At 46.2% G+C, this 21754-nt stretch overlaps 1 protein-coding gene across 6 annotated transcripts in view; it reads left to right on the forward strand.

Annotated features, from left to right (window-relative positions):
- Positions 1-21754, forward strand: part of GAB3 (GRB2 associated binding protein 3) — a 92965-nt gene that overhangs the window by 5465 nt on the left and 65746 nt on the right. For 2 of the 6 annotated variants that reach the window (XR_009401272.1, XM_059385064.1), the window contains exon 1: positions 8415-8522. The exons of 1 other annotated variant lie outside the window; for it this stretch is intronic. Coding sequence is in view for 1 of the 5 variants with exons in the window: in XM_059385064.1 (XP_059241047.1) it covers positions 8451-8522 (72 nt within the window). In the remaining 4 variants the exon portion in view is untranslated. Of the gene's footprint in view, positions 1-8414; positions 8523-17938; positions 17998-18575; positions 18730-21754 lie in introns of those variants that run through there. 3 more of the 6 variants (XM_059385067.1, XM_059385066.1, XM_059385069.1) reach the window with 3 other exon arrangements.

A 21754-nucleotide genomic window follows, 5' to 3' on the forward strand; every position in this document is an offset into this window, starting at 1 on the left:
CTTTGCCTACTTGTGATCTCTCTCTGTGTCAAATAAATAGATAAAATCTTGAAAAAAAAACCTGCCACATTCACGAAGACTTAACTAGCTGCTGCACAAAGCTAAACAGTGAATTTCCATCCCTGTGTTTCTCCAGTCTTTGAACTAATATCTGACATTGTCCCCTAAGTATTCGTTATTTCTTTTTTTTTTTTAAAGATTTTATTTATTTATTTGACAGACAGAGATCACAAGTAGGCAGAGAGGCAGGCAGAGAGAGAGAGAGAGAGAGAGAGGGAAGCAGGCTCCCTGCTGAGCAGAGAGCCCGACACAGGGCTCGATCCCAGGACCCTGAGATCATGACCTGAGCCGAAGGCAGCGGCTTAACCCACTGAGCCACCCAGGCGCCCCTATTTGTTATTTCTTTTGACTTACACTTTGGTAGAAAGGCAAAGCCCTGGAGGTTTCCACGTGGGCCCTTCTGCCGTGACTGCCTCATTCCATGGGTCAGGAACCAACGTGGCAATTCTGCTAATGATGTTGACCATCTTTCCATAGGCTCGTTTGCCACTGTCTGGAGAGCCTCCTCAGTGAATTGTCTCTTCATATCTTTTACCTATTTTTGGATTGGATTATGAGTGGTTTGGGGTTTTTTTATTATTGAGTTTTTAGGGTTCTTTACATATTCTTGGTATGAGTCCTTTGGCAGATATGTGCTTTGTAAATATTTTCTTCCAGTCTGCAGCTTGTCTTTTTTTTTTCCCCTAAAGATTTTATTTATTGAGAGAGAGAGAGAAAGGGAGGAAGCATGAGCAGGAGAGAGAGGCAGAGGAAGAGGTTGAAGCAGACTCCCCACTGTAGGGAGCCCAGCAGCCCCAGGGATCATGACCTGAGCCGAAGGCAGGCACTTAACCGACTGAGCCACCCAGGCGCCCCTTTAGCTTGTCTTTTTATACTCTTAACAAAAGTGTTGATTTTGATGAAATCTCATTTATCGATTTTTTCTTTCATGGATTGAGTCTAAGAATATTTTCTCCTATGTTGTCTTCTAAAAGTTTTATAGTTTTATGTTTTATGTATAAATACATGATTCATTGTGAGTTAATTTTTATATAAGGTGTGAGGTTTTGGCTAAACTTGCCAATGGATGTCCAATTTCTCCAGCACTGTTTGTTGAAAAGACTATCCTTCCTCCATTGAATTGCTTTTGTACGTTTGTCAAAAACCAGTTGAGCAGATTTATGTGGATCTGTGTGTCTCTTTCTCTGCCAAGAGCACACAGTCTTGATTACAGAGCTACTATATAATAAACCTCAAACTCATGTAAAGAGATTTGTGTGTTGATCTTGTACACTGCAACCTTAAAACCCACTTATTAATTATGGGAGTTTTTTCTGTAGATATCTTGGGATTTTCCATGAAGACAATTATATCATCTGCAGATTGAGACAGTTTTATTTCTTCCTTCTCAATCTGTGTACCTTTTGTTTCTAGAAGTTTCAACACTATGTTGGATAAGAAGAGTGAGAGCAGATATTCTTTTTTTAAATCAACATATAATGTATTATTTGCCCCAGGGGTACAGGTCTGTGAATTGTCAGGCTTACACACTTCACAGCACTCACATAGCACATGTCCTACCCAATGTCCATCACCCAGCCACCCTCTCCACACCCCTATCCCCCCAGCAACCCTCAGTTTGTTTTGTGAAATTAAGAGTCTCTTATGGCTTGTCTCCCTCCCAATCCCATCTTGTTTCAATTTTTCCTTTCTTATCCCCCAAGCCCCCCACTTTGCCTCTTAAATTCCTCATGTCAGGGAGATCATATGATAATTGTCTTTCTCTGACTTATTTTACTCAGCATAATACCCTCTAGTTCCATCCACGTCATGGCAAATGGCAAGATTTCATTTCTTTTGATGGCTGCATGGTATTCCACTGTGTATATAGACCACATCTTCTTTATCTGTTGATGGACATCTAGGGTCTTCCCATAGTTTGGCTATTGTGGACATTGCTGCTATAAACATTCGGGTGCAGGTGCCCCTACGGATCATGGCATTTGTATCTTTAGGGTAAATATCTATAGTACAATTGCTGGGTCGTAGGGTAGTTCTATTATCAACTTTTTGAGGAACCTCCATGCTCTTCTTCTGCACCAGCTTGCATTCCCACCAACAGTGTAGGAGGGTTCCCCTTTCTCCGCATCCTCGCCAGCATCTGTCATTTCCTGACTGGTTAATTTTAGCCATTCTGACTGGTGTGAGATGGTATCTCATTGTGGTTTTGATCTGTATTTCCCTGATGCCGAGTGATGTTGAGCACTTTTTCATGTGTCTGTTGGCCATCTGGATGACTTCTTTGCTGAAATGTCTGCTCATGTCTTCGGCCCCTTTCTTGATTGGATTATTTGTTCTTTGGGTGTTGAGTTTGAAAAGTTCTTTATAGATTTGGGGTACAAGCCCTTTATCTGATATGTCATTTGCACATATCTTCTCCCATTCTGTCAGTTGTCTTTTGGTTTTGTTGACTGTTTCCTTTGCTGTGCGAAAGCTTTTGATCTTGATGAAGTCCCAACAGTTCATTTTGCCCTTGCTTCCCTTGCCTTCGGTGATGTTTCTAGGAAGAAGCTGCTGCGGCTGAGGTCGAAGAGGTTGCTGCCTGTGTTCGCCTCAAGGATTTTGATGGATTCCTGTCTCACATTGAGGTCATTCATCCATTTGGAGTCTATTTTTGTGTGTGGTGTAAGGAAATGGTCCAGTTTCATTTCTCTGCATGTGGCGGTCCAATTTTCCCAACACCCTTTGTTGAAGAGGCTGTCTTTTTTCCATTGGGCATTCTTTCCTGCTTTGTCGAAGATTAGTTGACCATAGAGTTGAGGGTCTATTTCTGGGCTCTCTATTCTGTTCCATTGATCTCTGAGTCTGTTTTTGTGCCAATGCCATGTTGTCTTGATGATGACAGCTTTGTAATAGAGCTTGAAGTCTGGAAATGTGATGCCACCAACTTTGGCTTTCCTTTTCAACATTCCTCTGGCTATTTTTTAAAAGATTTTATTTATTTATTTGACAGACAGAGATCACAAGTAGACAGAAAGGCAGGCAGAGAGAGGGGGGAGGCAGGCTCCCCACTGAGCAGAGAGCCCAACATGGGGCTCAATCCCAGGACCCTGGGATCATGACCTGAGCTGAAGGCCGAGGCTTTAACCCACTGAGCCACCCAGGCACCCCTCCTCTGGCTATTTGAGGTTTTTCTGGTTCCATATAAGTTTTAGGATTATTTATTCCACTTCTTTGAGAAAAATTGATGGTACTTTGATAGGGATTGCATTAAACGTGTAGATTGCTTTAGGCAACATAGACATTTTCACAGTATTTGTTCTTCCAATCCAGGAGCGTGGGAGAGCAGATATTCTTGCCTTGTTTCCAATCTTAAGAGAAAAGTGTCTGGTTTTGTTTTGTTTGTTTTTTGTTTGTTTGTTTGTTTTTGAAAAGCACCTGGTTTTTAACCAGTACATCTTCTGTGCACGTTCTTCAACAAGTTGCAGAAGCTCCCCTACCATTCCTAGCTTTTTGAGGGTGTCTGTCATGGCTTGGTGCTGGGTTTTGTCAAATGCTTGTTCTGCATCAATCAATACAAGTGTATGACTTTTCTTTAGATTGTTAACATGGTGGATTGCATTGATTTCTTTTCTGTTCGTATAAGTAACTGCTGCTCCCCAGCACGGGGCTTGAACTCAATACCCCGAGGTCAAGATTTACACATTCCACCATGGGAGCCAACCAGGTGCCCCTGATCGACTTTCATGTATCGAAGGAGCCTTGTGTCTCTGGAGTAAACCCCACCTAGTCATGGTGTATAATCTTTTTACGTAAAAAAGTGAATTCTACTTGCCAGTATTTTGCTGAGGGTTTGTACATCTAGATTCATGAGGCATAATGGTCAGTAGTTTTTTTTTTTTTCTTTTTTTGTTTTACTGCCTTTTTCTGGTTTTGGTATCAGAGTAATACTGTCCTCATAGAATGAGTTCCCATATGTTTGATTTGGACTTGTGATGATAATTTCATACTATTTTATTTATTTAATTTTTAAAAAGATTTTATTTATTTATTTGACAGAGAAAGAGAGAGCCCAAGCAGGTGGGGGTTGGGGGGGAAGCAGGTTCCCTGCTGAGCAAAGAGCCAGATGTGGGCCTATATTCCAGGACCCTGAGATCATGACGGGAGCTGAAGACAGAGGCTTAACCCATTGAGTCACCCAGGTGCCCCTTATTTTATTTTTAAAGATCTCATTTATTTATTTATTTGACAGGGAGAGAGGGAGCACAGGCAGGGGGAGGAGGATCAGAGACAGAGGGAGAAGCAGGCTCCCTGATGAGCAGGGAGCCAGAGCCGGATGCGGGGTGGGGGGGGGGGGTTTCCATCCCAGGACCCTGGGATCATGACCTGAGCCAAAGGCAGATGCTTCACCAACTGAGCCACCCAGGCGCCCCTAAAATAAAACTCTTAATAGTAGATATTTATGTTTGCAAATCCTTCTAGTCCTAAGGTTTATGGGACTCAATGAAAGGCCAAGCCAAACCTATTTTAAAATAATAATAAGCGGGGAAGCCGTGGTCTAGGGAATTCAGGTGCTGAAAACCACTTGTTATTCAAATGGATCTCCTCTTCTGGGCTGGAAGGCAGAGAAGCTAGGAAGGGGCTTGCTGAAAGGGAATTAAAAGTTGCAGTACAAACAGGTCATCTCTCCCTAGAAATTTAGGAGGAGTAACCCTGCAGAAGCAATTTGGATTCGTCTGGAAGAGAGAGCGGTGCCCCCTGGAAGCTGCCAGAATGACTGTCCATATCACATCCTTATGTAACTGACACGGTTAGCCTGGAGACAAACAGTGGGTAACTGCAAAATTCATCAGGTTGTGACTTGAATTGAAGTTGCTGTTCCAGATGCTGTTGCTTTTCTGGAGTAAATTAACGCAGCCCCTGGTACCTGGCAAGTGGCTATTTGCCTGACAAAGGCTCTCTTCTCTATCGGAAGCAGCTCGCCTTTGTCTGGCTGGACCAGAAGTACAGCTTTAGTGTCTGGCTGCAGGCTATGTCTCTCTGGCTCCGTGTCATAATCTGGGGTGAATGGAACTTGATTTTTGCCACGGTTATGGGGAATATCATGCTGGTCCATTATACTGAAGACCTTATGCTTACTGGACCTGGTGATCAAGAGGTAGTTATTTTATTAATAAACATGTATGCCAGAGGACAGGAGATAAAGCCCGGGGACACTCAAAAGCCTGACCCTCAAGAAACATCTTGAGACGGGTGGGACCACGTTGGGTATTCAATGGGTCGCTGCCCCTCATGCCGCCTCCCGCTCAGAAAGGGATGCCATGGCAGGTGCAGGTCCTTGGATTCTGTTGGCAGTGTGTACCGCATCTAATTATTGCACACCTGGGGCACTGGCTGGCTCCAGCAGAGCGCGACTCGATCTCAGGGGCGTGATTGGGGCCTCAGGTTGGGGGTAGTGTTTGCTTAAAAAACACAAAAAGTGCACAATTGCTGCACACCCACGCATTCAACAAGTCATCTGTGAGGCTGCGTGTTTTCAGCAGTACCGAGGGTCAGGAGAGGTTCCGTGGCGGTTCCAGGAACAGTAGTTCCTGACCTTTACAATCGTGTAGATCCAAGATGAGCAGAGCCTGACACACCGGCAGGCGACACGGAGCCTCTGGCCGGTCCTCATAGGAGAAACAAGAAAGTTGCCTGAGTGAGCGGCTCCCGTCTCTGCTGCACCGTCTCCTTTCCCTTGACTTGCCCCTGTAACCTCAGAGGGAGTTCTTTGTGACTAGGTATGTGGGTCAAAGTCTCAGAGGGAAGCGAATGGCAAAAGGTTAAGGGAATCTGCCACAAGTCGTGAGGCTCCCAGGGACTGGCATCAGCTGGTGTGGTCACTGCCACTGCTATGGACTCAACTTGCCCACAGGAGTGACAGCCTCCGATCAGGCAGCACTGCTGGGGCGACCAGCCAGCTTTGTGGTGGCAGGATGAGATATTACATCCATCTCGAACGTGCAGCAATTTGCCCCACTTGCACAGGCACTTACTGTAAGCCACACTTCGCCAGCGTTTGCTTCTGCCCACAGACTTACTGCACTTGACCCACTTTTGTAGGATCTCACCTAAGAAAATCAGTCAAAGACAGAAGTACCTGGCTGGCTCAGTCAGTTGAGCATTTGACTCTTGATCTTGAGGTCGTGAATTTGAGTCCCCTGTTGGGGGTAGAGTTTACTTTATAAAAATTTATTTGAGAGAGTGCTTGAGCACAGGAGTGGGGGGAGGGGCAGAGGTCGAGGGAGAAACAGACTCCCCTCTGAGCAGGGACTTGGGGCTTGATCCCAGGACCTGGAGATGCTGATCTGAGGTGAAGGTAGATGCTTAACTGACTGAGCCACCCAGGTGTCCCGGGCATAGAATTTTCAGGAAGGAAGGAAGGAAGGGAGGGAGGGATGGGGGAGGGAAAAATCGTAAAACACAAAAGACACACACCAGTGTGCTTGTGCTGAGGGACTGCACTAGTCCTACTCGGATCTCATTGCCCTGCAGCACCTGGCCTGCTGGGAGGGTTGGCGTGTTGACGACTGTATTATTGCACGGGTTGGGGGAAAATGTGCTGAAAGGTGGAGGAACTGTCTTAGAGGATCAGGGAAGTACCTTGAACTGGTGAGCGAGCAATTTGCACAGCTACAGTCCTCTGGGGCCCGTCCCCTCGCAGCCATGCTAGGCAGGGCCACTGAGGATTCAGACCAGGTGGGGACAGAGGTTCGTGTACTCATGCAATAACGAATTCGGAGCACCTGAGCTCTTGGCTGGAGAACAAAGGGAGTACAGGGCGGGCAGTAGAAGGAAGAAGATCGTAAAGCAGTCACAGAACTAAGGATTGTAGTCACTGTGTGTCACATACAAAGTTTTTCAATTTTCTGTTTATATTTTATGCATATCAAATAAATGGTGGCAGAGGTTAGCTTTCTAGTGTTTTCCTTTAGGCTGCAGGATATTGAGGTGGGGTGATGTCGGAACTAGAAGAGCAATGACTGTTTCCCAGAGATGGCTGCACTGACCAAGGGCACTTTTGGTTTCCTGTTTCAAGGAGAGCTTCTCAGTTGGGAGGAGGGACAGCGCGTTGTTTTGGTGGGAGCAGCGGTTGTTCCTTCAGTGAGTTTATTTTGCGCACAGGGTGTGCATAGATACTGAGTAGTTAGGGGGTGGGCTGTGGTGCATATGCGGGTCTCCTGTTTGAAAAGGTAGGAGAGCTAAAAAAAATTTTAAAAGATATTTACCGTTCTCCCTTGACTCGAGGTTTCTAGATGCGAATTAGGTTTGGCCAGCGAGCTACAGGTCTGTGAGGTTTGGAAAGCAGGAGGGAAGTCGCGGACTGCGGTGGTGGTCTGGGGGCCGTGGGTTCGGAGAGGCGTGAGCGCTGGCGGTACCCGGAGTCCACGTGTGAGAAGGTAATAATAGTGCATGGGGGGTGGGACCTCAGAGCCGAGAAGTCTCTTTGTAAGTCGCAGAAATGATATGGCGTTTATTTATTCGTCTTGCAAGTGTGAGTTTCTCGGGACAGGCACGACAGCACGGGGAAAGCAGTATGGGTCTGGGTGCCGTGCAGGTGATAACAAACCTCAGGGAGATGCTGCGCATGGACGGGGGGGGGGGGGGGGGGGGGGGGTGCTGGTTTCAGGGTGATCGTCAGTGCTTGTCTGTACACACAGTACGTTGGCCCCGGCCGGCCTGTCTCTCCCAACGTTAGCTCAGGGCCGCGAGCGCGCGTGGCGGCAGCTGGTTGTGGTTCTCGGTGTCGTGGAAAGTGCTCGGCGCACACGGCAGCCCGGCCGTTCAGAGACTCAGCCCTGAAAGCCCCGGGGGCCGCGAGGCCGCGGATGGCACCTCCGGGGCATAAAGTTTATAAAGCTCAGGGTCCCGGAGGACGTTTGAGTTCCTCGGCCGCCGAGCTCGGCGCCGCGGGACGGTGATTCCGGGGGAGGGGCGTGCGAGAGCCCCTCCGCAGCCGCTCACAGCGGGACTGGTGGGGGACGGGGACGTCGGACGGGAGCTTCGCTTTCGCGCCTCCCTGGTCCTGGCGCTCGCAGGTGCGGGTCCCCGGCTTCGGCTCGCCGCCGGGATCCCCGGGCCCGGAGTTCCGCACGAGGGGGCTCGCCCGCCTCCACTAGCCCCCGGCCGCCCCGCCGCCCCGCTCCCCGCGCCGTCTGGGTCGCGGCGGTGGCGCCGTTCCTCCCCGCCTCGCCTCGCCTCCGTCCCCGGGGAGCGCAGCGGCCGGGGGGGGGGGGGGCGGGGGTCGCGGCGGGGGCTCGGGGCGGTGCCGGGCGGGCGGAGCTGGGCCCGCCCCGCCGGCATCCCCGGCCCGACTTCCTCCTCCTGCCCCGGCGACCCAGCTGGAGGAAGCGGCGGCGGCGGCGGCCACGATGAGTGCGGGCGACGCCGTGTGCACGGGCTGGCTCGTCACGTCGCCCCCCGAGAGGAAGCTGCAGCGCTACGTGAGTGGGGGCGTCCTCGGGCCGCGCGGACGCACACGCACGTCGAGTACCGGCGGCCGCGGGGTCGGACCGGGAGGCTCCGCCGCGCCGCCGAGCTCAAGCGGGCGGGGGGGGGGGGGGGGCGGGAAGCGGCCCCGGGGCAGAGCCCGCGGGCTACGCGGCGCGTGGAGGCCGGCGCGGGGCGGAGAGGGGCGGCGGGGCTCGGGGCTCCCCCGGCGCCGTCTGCGGCGCTCTCTCGTGGGGCTGTCGGCGGACTCGCGTCTTCGGGAACCTTTCCCGGGGACACTCATGGTTTCTCTCGTCGTCGCTTCTCGGCTCTTTCTGCTGACACCGCGCTTTCCGAGCACCGGCCGGAGCCGAGGACTCGTGCCGGGGGAGAGACGGGGCGCTGGGGAGAGCGCATCCTCCTGCGCGCGGCAGTGCCAGGTTCCGTGTGGCGCCGCCGGGCCGGGCGCGACGCTAGAAAACGGGCCACCCCGGAGTACCTGATTGTTCCTGAGAGCAAGACGCGCTCGAGTCCTCGGGGACCGCATGGAAATAGATGCTGGCGCTGCTTGCCACGTTTAGGAGTAGGTGGTTGGATCCATGTTGTTCAGGATTCGTACCTTCTCTGCAGCTGCAGAGCTCGGTGCTCGGGACAAACACGCCTGCTCGGGAGGCGCCGTTCCTGTGTAGACCGCGCTGCCATCCCGGGATCCCCGGGGCCGCCGAGTTGCACCTCCGTTTTTCTTCTCACGTTTACGAGGCACCTACCGTGTGAACCGGGAGGAGGTGGAATTCTAATGACAGGACCCATTTTTGGACATGACTCGGCCACTTTCCCCATTGACCCTAAACTACACAGTGTGTCTCAGGAGTTGTTGAGAAGTCTCTGTTGTTCAGTCTGCGGAGCAACATTTTAACAATATATTTTTTAAAGATTTATTTATTTTATTGATTTTTAATTTTTAAAAGATTTTTTGTAAAGTCATCTGTACACCCAACGTGGGGCTGGAACTCCCAACCCCAATATCAAGAGTTGCACGCGGTACTGGCAGGGCCAGCCAGGCACCTCACTGCTGAGCAACATTTTAGAGGAATATTGTTCAACTTGCCAGGCAGATGTCTGTCCTTTCATTATTCTCTCTGAGTCCCATACTCCATAAACACAAGGTCTGGTACTTTTCAGACTGTTACTACACAGTTGCTCCCTTAACGATGAAGATACTTGCAGGACAAGTAAACCTGCTCCCTGAGCTCTGCAAGGGCAGGGGACAGGCACAAAGACTGTTTATAAAGCCAACTCATAATGGCTTTCCTTGTGGTCCTTTGACATGTGAGGCTTCTTCCAGGTTCACTACCTATTTTTACAGTGCCGCTCACTCTCACGATGATTTCTGATGATTCAGAAAAAGATTGTGCACCTGGAGGGTAACGTTTATGGAAGATTTTCTTTTTCTGGTCTTGTTTTCTATCTTGTCCCAAGTAGACTGTCTCAGGAAAGATGATTAGTATTTCATCAGTTTTGGGAAAGCGTGCATGTACATACCTAATACCATATGCATTTCATTCCTTTCGGTGGAGGTGGAGATATGGCAAGGTGAACTTTGCCCACAGCTTATAGATGAGGGAGGCATCTGATGGTAGGATGCTGATGGAGGAGACTTAAAACAGGAGTACCTAGAGGTCCTCTTACCAGCAGTCCCAACACATAAACCAAGACCTTTTACTTGATGCTGGTCAACTTTTTCTGAGGGCTCTTTGGCTCTGCAATGCTGTTGTGTTAAAAGTCATCCCAGAGGGCGCCTGGGTAGTTCAGTTGGTTGGACGACTGCCTTCGGCTCAGGTCATGATCCTGAACTTCCGGGATCGAGTCCCGCATCGGGCTCCCAGCTCCTTGGGGAGTCTGCTTCTCCCTCTGACCTTCCCGCCTCTCATGCTCTCTCTCACGGTCTCTCTCTCAAATAAATAAATAAATAAATCTATCTATCTATCTATCTATCTATCTATCTATCTATCTATCTATCTATCTTTGGGGGAGGGGGAAGGCATCCCAGAACACATAGTGTGGTTTCTCCTGATCTCCTGCTTTCGCGGAAATCCCTATGGCCACTAGATGGCGAGCACGTGTCAGTTCAGCGCGGCGCGGATCGCCCTGTCCTAGCGGCCACCTTTAATTCCGACATTGTCACGAGGACTTGGTCTTTATTTCAGTTGCCCGCCAACTCTGAATCAGGCCCTGTGTCGGGCTACTACAGAGATGGGGCAAAGACACGGATCCCTGTTTCCAAAACGTCCACAGTCAAACGTTTGTAACACAATAACATAACAAAACTGGTTAGTGGCCCAGCAGCGGCAATGACTCAGTTCTCTGCGCTGCAAGCCAACGGGCAGTGCTCCGCGAATGCTTGTTAGATTACAGATGGAAGCCGAGTCTATTTTTAGGTAAATATTTCAGTCCAAGGTAAGCTCGTACTTCATCCTCTTGAATCCATGAGCCAAGGCAATCAGAAAGTTATTTTTATCACTGCTCTTTTAAAAGATAGTAGTTGACTCTTTTGTGGTTTTTGTTTCAAAAATATATGAATATATTCTAGAAACAATTCAAACAGTCTAGGAATAAGTAGACTAAAAAGTGAAAGACCCCCGTTCCCTGAACCCCACCTCATTCCACAACCCTCCCTAGGGATAACAACTGTTAGCAGTTTGGTGAATATCATTCTAGAAAAATGTCTTCAAAACATATTTTATTTTTATACAAATGAGATCATACTATACAAATTGTCCGACAGTTTACTTTTTTCACGATAATTTTGGACATCTTTCCAAATTAGTACATATAAATTTACTTTATACTTCTAAACCATTGCCTAATATTTCTTGTAATAGATGTAACATAATTTAATAATTGTTCTATTGATGTACATTTGTCTTTTATTTTCTCAGTTTTTCTACTGATGAATATTTATCTTTGATTTTCTCAATTTTTAAAATTTTTTAAATAAACATATAATATATTTTTATCCTCAGGAGTACACGTCTGTGAATCGCCAGGTTATTTTCTCAATTTTAAAGAATTCTGTAACAACGATTATAAATCATAAGAATTTACATTAATTTTTTTTACATTTTATTTAGTTATCTGGCACAGACAGAACAAAAGTGGGGACAGGGGAGGGGACAAAACTGACAGAAAAGCAGGCTTCCCACTGAGCAGGGAACCTTATGTAGAGCTGGATCCCAGGACCCTGAGATCATGATCTGAGCTGAAGGCAGAGGCTTTAACCCCCTGAGCCACCCAGATGCCCCAATTTTATATTTTACATTTAGATCAGTGATCCATTCAAATTAAATTCTGCCAAAGGTATATTTATGTTGTGGATTATAATAATAATCCTGCTTTTGTTGCAATACCATTTATGGAATAGGCTGTCTGTACCCCATTGAATTACTTTTGCAACTTTAAGAATGAATTGGTTGTGATTTGTGGGTCTATTTCTGTATTCTGTAGTCTGTTCCATTGATTTCGTTGTTTATCTTTATGCAAATACCATGCTGTTTTGATGACAATAGTTTTATCATAATTCTTGAAATCAGGCAGTTTTAGTCCTCCAACTTCGTTTTTCTTTTCAGAGAGTTGTTTCGGCTGTTCTGGGTCCTTTGCTTTTCCACATCAGCTTCAGAATCAGATTGTCAACTGGTTTCTCTATATTGACCTTATATTCTGCAACCTTGCTAAACTCACATACTGAGTTCTGGTAGCCTTGTTTATACTTTGAACCTGTGGTACTGCCAGTGTTGCAGAGAAGTCACAAGAGCAGATATCCTCGACTGTTTTTTCTGATCCTAGGGGGAAAGCATTTAGTCTTTTACCTTTTCAGCATGGCAGCCATAAGCTTTTTGTAGTTGCCTTTTATCAAGTCAGGGAAGTTCCCTCGAACTGCTAGTTTGCTGAGACTTTTTTTATTACTTGGATTTTCATAAATTTTTGCCGTTACTGCATCTACAAAAATAATAGTATACTTTTTCCTTTTTTTGTCTGTTACTATGGCGAATTATTCTGAATTATTGATTGATTTTTGCATGTTCAGCCAGACTTGAGCTTTTGGGATAAGCTTCACTTGGTTGTAATATATTACTCTTTTCATATATTGCTTGATTTAATTGGCTTTTATTTTGCTGAGGATATTTGCTTTGTCTGTGAAGGATATTGGTCTGTAGTTTTCCTTTTTTGTACTATCTTTGTCTGGCTTTGATGTCAGCATAATGCTGCCTCATAAAATGATTTGGGAAGTGTCCTGCCCCCGACCCTTTCTAATTTTCTGAAAGATATTGTGTAGTATTGCTGTTCTCTTTTCCTTAAGTGGTAAAATTCACTGAAGAAACCATCTGGACCTGAACTTTTCTTTGTGGGATGGTTATTAACTACAAATATAATTTCTTTTTAACAGGTAATAGGACTCGGCCCCTGGGTGGCTCAGATGGTTAAGCTTCTGCCTTCAGCTCAGGTGTGATCCAGAGGTCCTGGGATCAAGTCCCACCTTGGGCTCCCTGCTCCATAGGGAGCCTGCTTCTCCCTCTGCCTCTGCCTCCCTCTCTTTCTCTGTCTGTCTCCCATGAATAAATAAATAAAATCTTTTTAAAAAAACAGGTAACAGAACTATATAGATTACTTGTATCTTGTTGAATGAGCTTTGGTAGTTAATGTTTTTCAAGGATTTTCTGTAGTTCATCTAAGTACTTGAATTAATTGTCATAAAGTTGTTTGTTATATTCACTTATCCTTTTAATATCTATAGGATCTATAGTGATGCTTTCTCTTTCATTTATGATACTGCAGTTTCTTTCTTGTCTATTTTTTTCCTGATCAGTCTCGGTAAGTTTTATTAATTTTACTGATATTTTCTAAGAACCAACTTATAGTTGCATTGATCTCTACTTTTCTGCTTTCCATTTCATGGATTTATCCTCTTATCTTTACTATTTATGATCTTCTGATTGCTTTGGATTTAACTTTATCTTTACTTTCTTAAGGTGGAAACTTAAATTACTATTTTGAGTAATTAGTAACTAAATTACTTCTGTTTCCTAATATAAGAATTTAATAAATTTACCTCTAAGCATTGCTTTAGGTGCATTCCACAAAATTTGATGTGTTTTCTTTTTTTAAGATTTATTTATTTATTTTAGAAGAGAGAATGTGGGGGGAAGGGCAGAGGGAGAGGAAGTGATAGTATGCAGCAGACTCCACATGGAGCAGGGAGCCTGATGTGGGGCTTAATTGCATGACCCTGACTGAGATCTGGACCTGAGCCAAAACCAAGAGACACCTAACCAACTGTGTCCCCAGGTGCCTCTGATACGTTGTATTTTCATTTTCATTTATTTCAAAATATTACTTAATATTCTTCTGAAACTTACTCTTTTTTTAAAGATTTTATTCATTTGAGACAGAGGGAGCACAAGCAGGGGAAGAGGGAGAGGGAGAAGCAGACTCCCCGCTGAGCAGAGAGCCCAATGTGGGACTTCATCCCAGGACCCTGGGATCATGACCTGAGCTGAAGGCAGACGGTTAACCATCTGAGCCACCCAGGCGCCCCTGAAATTTCCTCTTTGACCCAAGGGTTGCTTAGAGAGTTTGTTTAATTTCCACATATTGGGAGATTTTCTAGATATCTTTCTATTCTTAATTTCTACTGCATTCCATTATGATCTATGAACAAACTCTGTATGACTTCTGTTCTTTCAAATTTGTTATTTATATTGGGGCCCACAGTAAAGTTTTATTTGGTGAATATTATGTGTGCACATGAAAAAAGCATGCATTCTTCTCTTGTTGTGCAGAATGTTCTGTAAATGCCAGTTAGGTCAGGTTGGTTGATACTGTTCTTCTGTTCTATATCCTTAGTGTTTTTTGCTTACTTTTACAGTCAAGTACTGAGAAAGGAGTGTAAAAGTTTCCATCTCTAACTGGATTTGTACATTTCTTGTTCTAGTTCTATTTGCTTTTAACTCATATATTTCAATGCTCTGTTTTTATTTGAACACATTTAGAATTATTATGTTTTCTTGTACAATAACCCTTTGTCATTATTTAATGTTTCTCTTTATCATCTGTGATGCCATTTCTTGTCTGAAATCTATTTTTCTTATATCAATGTAAGTATCCCATCTTTCTTTTGATACATGCTTGTGTGTTACATCTTTTTCCATTCTTTTACTTCTGACTTACCTGTCTCTTCTTTAAATTTTACTTATTTGTTTGTTTACTTATCTGTTTTTAAGTAATCTCTGTGCCCACTGTGAGCCTCAAAGTCACAACCCCAAGATCAAAAGTTGCGTGCTCTACAGGCTGAGCCAGCCAGGTGCCCCAAGTGTCTTTATATTTAACACGAGTTTCTTACACACAGCATATAGCTGGATTTTGCCTTTTAAAATGCAATCCTAGCCTCTTCATTTTAATTGGGATATTTAGTTTATTCACATAAAATATGATTATTGAAATGTTTCAAATAAAATCTGCCATCTTGCTAGCTGTTTTCCATTTGTTCTCTCTGTTCTTTGTTTCCTTTGTCTTATGTTTTTGCTTTCTCTTGGGTTAATCAAGCCTTTTCCGTTACTCGATTTTATCTTCATGTTAACTTGACAATCATAACCTTTTAATTTTTACTACTTACCCTATAGTGTAAAATATACATCTTTATTTTTTTAAGATTTTATTTATTTATTTGATATACAGAGAGAGATCTCAAGTAGGCAGAGAGGCAGGCAGAGAGAGAGGAGGAAGCAGGCTCCCCGCTGAGCAGAGAGCCCGATGTCGGGCTCCATCCCAGGACCCTGGGACCATGACCTGGGCTAAAGGCAAAGGCTTTAACCCACTGAGCCAGTCAGGCGCCCCTAAAATATACATCTTTAACTAATTGCAGTCTTTCTTTAAATAATAATACACAACTTCATGTATAGTGTAAGGACCTTATAACAGTATATTCCCAATTCTGACCTTGTATTCTTTATGCTATTGTTGTCATGCATTTTGCTTTATCTAGCTATCTATTTATTTATTTTTAAATATTTTATTTATTTATTTGAGAGAGAGAGTGTGTGTGAGCGGGCAGGGGTGGGCAGAGGGAGAAGCCGTCTCCCGGCTGAGCAGGGAGCCCAACATGGGGTTCGATCCTAGAACCCCAGGATTATGGTGTGAACAGAAGGCAGACACTTCATCACTGAGTCCCCCAGGCGCTCTGGTCTATAGTTATTTCTTGGTGATAGTTATATCTTCGGTTTTTTACTTATCTTTTCTTCTGCAATGTGTAATCTGCTGTTCATGCCATTCAGTGTGGTTTTCATTTTAGACCTTATATTTTTCATCTTTAGAAGGTAAATTTGTATCTCTTTAATTTTTCATATCTTCTTAATATGCTAATGCTTTGTGTGCCTTCTTGAATATGTGGGACATATATATTTACTTTTAATTCATTTTTTTTAGTAATTTCTACCCTCAACATGGGGCTTGGAATTATGAGCCCCAAGATCAGGACCCCTAGACGAAGAGTTGCATGCCCTTTTGACTGAGCTGGCCAGGAACCCCAGGAACACGTTTATAATAACTGTCCTAGTGTGCTTGTGTACTTGGGACAAGCGCAGCAGCTTCTGTTCCACTTTGGAGAAGATAGCATGCTCCAGATCACTGTGCCATTAGAAACTTCACTTCGGGGTCAGGCTCAGGAAACCTACTGTGTTCACTTCATGCTTTCTGGCATGCATTGTTTTACTAATCACAGGCGCTCTCTGCTTGCGCTCAGCAGGTCTATGGGCACGATGTCATTAATGTAGCATACCAGTGTGATGTCTGAGACGTGTCAAGGAAGTCACAGTCTCTATGGACTAGATTATGGCAGAGTAGCAGAGCGTCCATGGTTTGGGGACAATATCATAAAGACGTGCTACTGTTCGTGCCAATGGAAAGTGAACTGTTCCTGCTGATGCCTGCTGGTTGCTGCAGAGGGCAAATAGCCCCCCTGTGCAGCCGGTCAGTAGCCGCCCGCCGGCTTCCGGGGCTGTGTTGATGTCATCCTGTGGCGGGGCTGTGTCCGGGGCAGTGGCTGCAGCTGGTGCGGACTCCGGTCCCGCGCTGTCCGGTGGGCGGAGCGGGTGTGTCGGGAGAGGCTGGGATCTGCATCCTTGAGGTCTTGGCTGGAGGCTCGCTGGTGGCTCGTCTCTGCAATTCCTCCCGGCTCGCGGGGATGCCTTGGAATTGCTCCTGGGGCCGTGGGTGTGCCGCGTTCCAGTGACTTTTGCCCTTCCTGCCGGCAGAGTCCTCAGGCCGCGGACCAGCAGGCCCGGGCCAGGATCTGGTCAGTCGCCAGCGGTGTTGCTGCAGTCACACGGCCACGCGCTGGAGAAACCGCCACACCGTCAGCGGCCACACGGAGACCGAAGCAGCTCGAGGCCTCCCGGAGCGCGCCGCTTGCCGAAAACATTCTTTCGGGAGCTGCCGCGGCGGCGGCTGAGGGAAGAGGCCGGCGCGGGAGGCCCGTGGCCCCTTTCCCCTTCCCTGTGCCCTTGTGTTTCTCCCGTCGCTCAAGCCCATTGAATGGGGCCACTGTCACGCCGTTCCTGGCCCCTTCGCGCGTCCTCGCTCCTGTCTGCAGCCGCAGGCGGCAGCCCATCTCCGCCCTGCGTCCGCGGCCCGGGGCCTGGCGGGCTCCGACGCGTCCGAGTGAACCGCGCGGCGGGGTGTGCGGGCTTCGGGGCGCGGCTCCTACCCCGCGGCCGCCCGCGCTCTTGCCCACGCTCACTTCAGGCCCGACCGGAGTCGTTGACTTGACCCCTTTCCTACTTGCCGCTGGTGCCGGGCTGTGCTCGGCACAGTGCGAGCGGGCCTTCGGCTGCGCGACATGGGGACTGAGCGTCCTGCACCTGCCACTCCCCCTGCACCTGTTTTGCCTGATCGCCACCCCCTCCCCTCTGGCAACCACCAGTTTGTTCTCTGGATTTATGCAGTCAAATGCTGTACCATGGAGCTCTACCCCCTGTTTCTGCTTTTGTCTATTCGTTTGTCTTATTCTTTGATTCCACATATGAGTGAGATCGTATGATAATTGTCTTTCTCTGACTGACTTATTGCACTCAGCATAAGACCCTCTAGGTCCCTCCATTTGTTGCACATGGCAAGATTTCAAGCTTTTTTAGGGCTGTGTCCATGGACCACATCTTTCTTACCCATTGGTTTATCAGTGGACACTTACTTGTTTCCATAACGCTGCAGTGGATGGAGTGGTTCCTACATCTTTTCAAATTAGGGTTTTCATTTTCTTCAGATTAATACCAAAAAGTAGAAATGCTGTATCGTGTGGTAGTTCTATGTTTTCTAGTTTTTGTTTTGTGAAAACTCCATATTGTTTTCTTCAGAACCCACACCTTGTCTTTCAATACAGACATGCAGCCCTGTGAATTTCTCCGTTGGGACTTCTTTAGTGGCATTCCAGAAATTCTGGTATGTTTTTTTTTTTTATTTGTATTCAACATATTTTCTAGTTTTTCCTGTTATTTCTTCTGTGACCTGTGTATTTAATTTGTAGACATAGTTCTGTTGTTGATTTCTAATTTCATTTCATTGTAGTTAGAATACATACTTTGTATGATTGGAATCCTTGTAAATTTGTGGAGACTTGATCTAATATATGGTTTATCTTCATAAATGTTCTGTGTGCACTTGAAAAGAATGTGCGTGTTATTGTTGGGTGGAGTGTTCTATAAATATCAATTAGGTCAAGTTGGTGGATAGTTCTACATCCTTGTTGATTTTCTGTCTTCTTGTTTTACCAATTCAAAGAAGAGTGTTGAAATCTCAGACTATAATTGTGGGTTTGTCTGTTTCTCCTTGAAGTTTTATCACTTTTTCCCTCATATTTTGAACCTATATTATGAGTTGAATACACGTTTAGAATTGTTACTTTATCTTGATGAATTAACCCATCGTTATGAAACTACCTTTTTTATTCTTGGTATCATTCTCTGCTCTGAATCTACTTTGTCTGTAGTTCAAGGTCATGGTAAGAGCTTATTTCCTAGGACTGCTTCTGGTAATAAACACTATCAGTCAGGCTGTCGACGGGAAAACAGAAGCCACACGAGATACTCAACAGAGACAATGCCGTCCGTATAGGCTGTGGTTTATGTGGATCTCAGAAGGCTAGAAGATCAAAAAGGAAGTACTCAGATATTAGTAAGTATAGAAATTGCTGAACAAACTGGGGCATAAAGGTGATGTTTGGCAGGAGCACAGCTGAGAGCCTGCAGGAGGGGAGCCTGCAGCCGTGCATCTCTTGCTCAGACTCTGAGGGCGGGGTGCTAATGCAGTCGGTGCTCATGCCTCAGAAGTGGCTCGAGGAAGCTGACAGCTGGAGCTGGGGCTGCCTTCTGCCACTGGGCAGATGCTGATGGCTGCTGAGAGTCCTGTCTCCCTCTTCCCTACCTTGCATTCTTCCACCAGTGTTTCCCATTAGCAGAACCCAGCAGGGAGACATCCAGAAAGGGAGTCTGAGAAATATGTTTGGTAGATCTACTCTCCAGATTTGTCCCAACCTTTCTCTCGTACTTACTATCACTCTGTCCTTTTGTGCTCAGTGTTCTGAGGTACTCAAGTCAAGCCTTTAGCTCAGTGATTATGGGTAAGTTGTAAACTTTCTACTGTTCAGCCCATTGATTGGTAGTCATATTTTTAATTTCTAAGAACTGTTTCCTCTTCACATCAGCATTCACATCTTTTCTGGGTATCTTATCTTGTGAGAATTTTCCCTAGCATATTTATTATATCCTGGCTTTATCCCTCACATCCATACAGATATTTACGGGAACCCATTTCTAGAAAGAGGGAACAGGAAGTGCAAAGGCCCTGCAGAAGAATATATTTGAAAAAAAGCTTTTTGAATTCATTTCATCTTCAAATGCCTGGTGATTCTTGGTTTTCTGCTTATGTTTGTATTTGAGGGTCTAGATCAATAGTTTCACTGAGGGTGAGGTTTCCCCCCACCAGATAGGGATACCATATTTAGCAAAAATAAAAAGTTAAATTTCAGATGATAAAAACAAGTAATTTTTTAGATTTATATATTTATTTGGGGAGATGGATGGGCAGAGGGAACGAGAATCCTGAAGCAGACTTCCCACTGAGTGCAGAGCCTGATACAGGACTCAATCCCAGGACCCTGAGATCATGACCTGAGCCGAAATCAAGAGTTGGACGCTTAAGCTTAACCACCTGAGCCACCCCGGTGCGCCAACGAGTTTTTTTTTTTTTTTTTTTTAAAGATTTATTTATTTATTTGACAGACAGAGATCACAAGTAGGCAGAGAGGCAGGCAGAGAGAGGAGGAAGCAGGCTCCCTGCTGAGCAAAGAGCCCTATGCAAGGCTTGATCCCAGGACCCTGGGATCATGACCTGAGCCGAAGGCAGAGGCTTTAACCCACTGAGCCACCCAGGCGCCCCGAGTTTTTTATTTTTTATTTTTATTTTTTTTTTAGTAAAAGTAGGTCAGCCCTATCCTCAGGAGACATTTGGCATCATCTGGAGACATTTTTGTGCTGAGCGCTCATAGGGAGGGTGCTCCTGGCATCTGGAGGGTAGAGACCAGGGATGCTGCTGAGTATCCTGCGTGTGCATTGGGCCCCAGTGTCTGTAGTCCAGGAGGGAGAAATTCTGTTGCAGATTGAACAGTCACTTCAGCTGAAATGAGAATCCTGTTGACAAATATCTGTTTGTTGTTTTGTTCTGTTTTAAAGATTTTATTTATTTATTTTTGAGAGAGAGAGAGAGAGAGCTAGTGCACGAGCTGGGGCAAGGTGTAGAAGGAGAAGCAAACTCCCCGCCGAGCAGAGAGCCTGATGTGGGGATCTATCCCAGGACCCCAGGATCATGACCTGAGCTGGTGGCAGGCACTTCACCAACTGAGCCCCCTAGGGCACCCCCAAATATCTGTTTTTCTTTTTTTTAAGATTTTATTTATTTATTTGACAGAGAGATCACAAGTAGGCAGAGAGAGAGAGAGAGAGGAGGAAGCAGGCTCCCTGCCAAGCAGAGAGCCCGACGCGGGGTTTGATCCCAGGACCCTGGAATCATGACCTGAGCCGAAGGCAGAGGCTTAACCCACTGAGCCACCCAGGCGCCCCCCAAATATCTGTTTTAATTGCAGGAACCTGTTTCTTGTTATGGTGAAGAGGAAGGCCAGTACCTGGGCTTGTGTTCCAGGCTGAGGGCTTCAAGAGTGCCTGGAAGTCTGTATGTTTAGTCTCACCACCAAGGAGGCTTGCTGCCTGAGCCACTTCTACCCTGGGGCTTTGTGACCTCAGCTCCTGATGAGCTCAAGGAAATAAAGATTCTGTATTCTGTTCGGTGTTTCTTGTCAGAGTGGAAGGGATATTCCCTGCAACTTTCTGCATCTTAGGCAGAAACGGAAACCCTGGGGCGCCTGGGTGGCTCAGTGGGTTGAGCCTCTGCCTTTGGCTCAGGTCATGATCTCACGGTCCTGGGATCAAGTCCTGCATCGAGCTCTCTGCTTAGCAGGGAGCCTGCTCCACCCCCCGCCACCCCCCCACTCTGCCTGCCTCTCTGCCTACTTGTGGTCTCTGCCTGTCAAATAAATAAATAAAATATTTTAAAAAAGATGATTTTTAGAACAACAAGTTACAAATGTTTACTCTTCTCCAGCTTCTTCCTCCGCGCATGTATAAGCGTATTGGGGGCATAGATGGCTGCGCACCATACTCGCCCTTTGCTAGCGGTGTATATTGGGGATTGTTTCCTTTCAGCACATACAGACATCGCTCATTGTTTTTGACGGTTTCACAGTCACTGTGTGGAGGTACCATGACAGACTTTTTCTTGTTTGTAGGCTCCATGCTACTGCATTACAGAGTATCTTTGTACATTGGTCTTTGTGGTTATGTGCAATTATGCTTGTGAAGAAAACTCTTAGAAGTGGAATTGCTGAGTCAAAGCGTATGTGACTATAGAATGCCAGTTTGTGTCAGTTTCCCCGCCCAGCACTGGCGCACGAGAGTGCTTGTCGCCCTGTAGCCCCTCCAGCGGAGTGTGTTATGAAATGTTTGGATCTTTGCAAAGTCAATAGCTGATAAATGGTGTCGTGTTTTAATTTAATTTATCAGTGAGGTTGAGCATCATTGCCTGTGTAAAAGCTCTGTGTATTTCTGTGCCTATGATGTAAGGGGTGGTTTTGCTTGGTTGATCTTCC

This window comes from Mustela nigripes, chromosome X (assembly GCF_022355385.1).
Source record: "Mustela nigripes isolate SB6536 chromosome X, MUSNIG.SB6536, whole genome shotgun sequence".
Taxonomy (NCBI): domain Eukaryota; kingdom Metazoa; phylum Chordata; class Mammalia; order Carnivora; family Mustelidae; genus Mustela; species Mustela nigripes.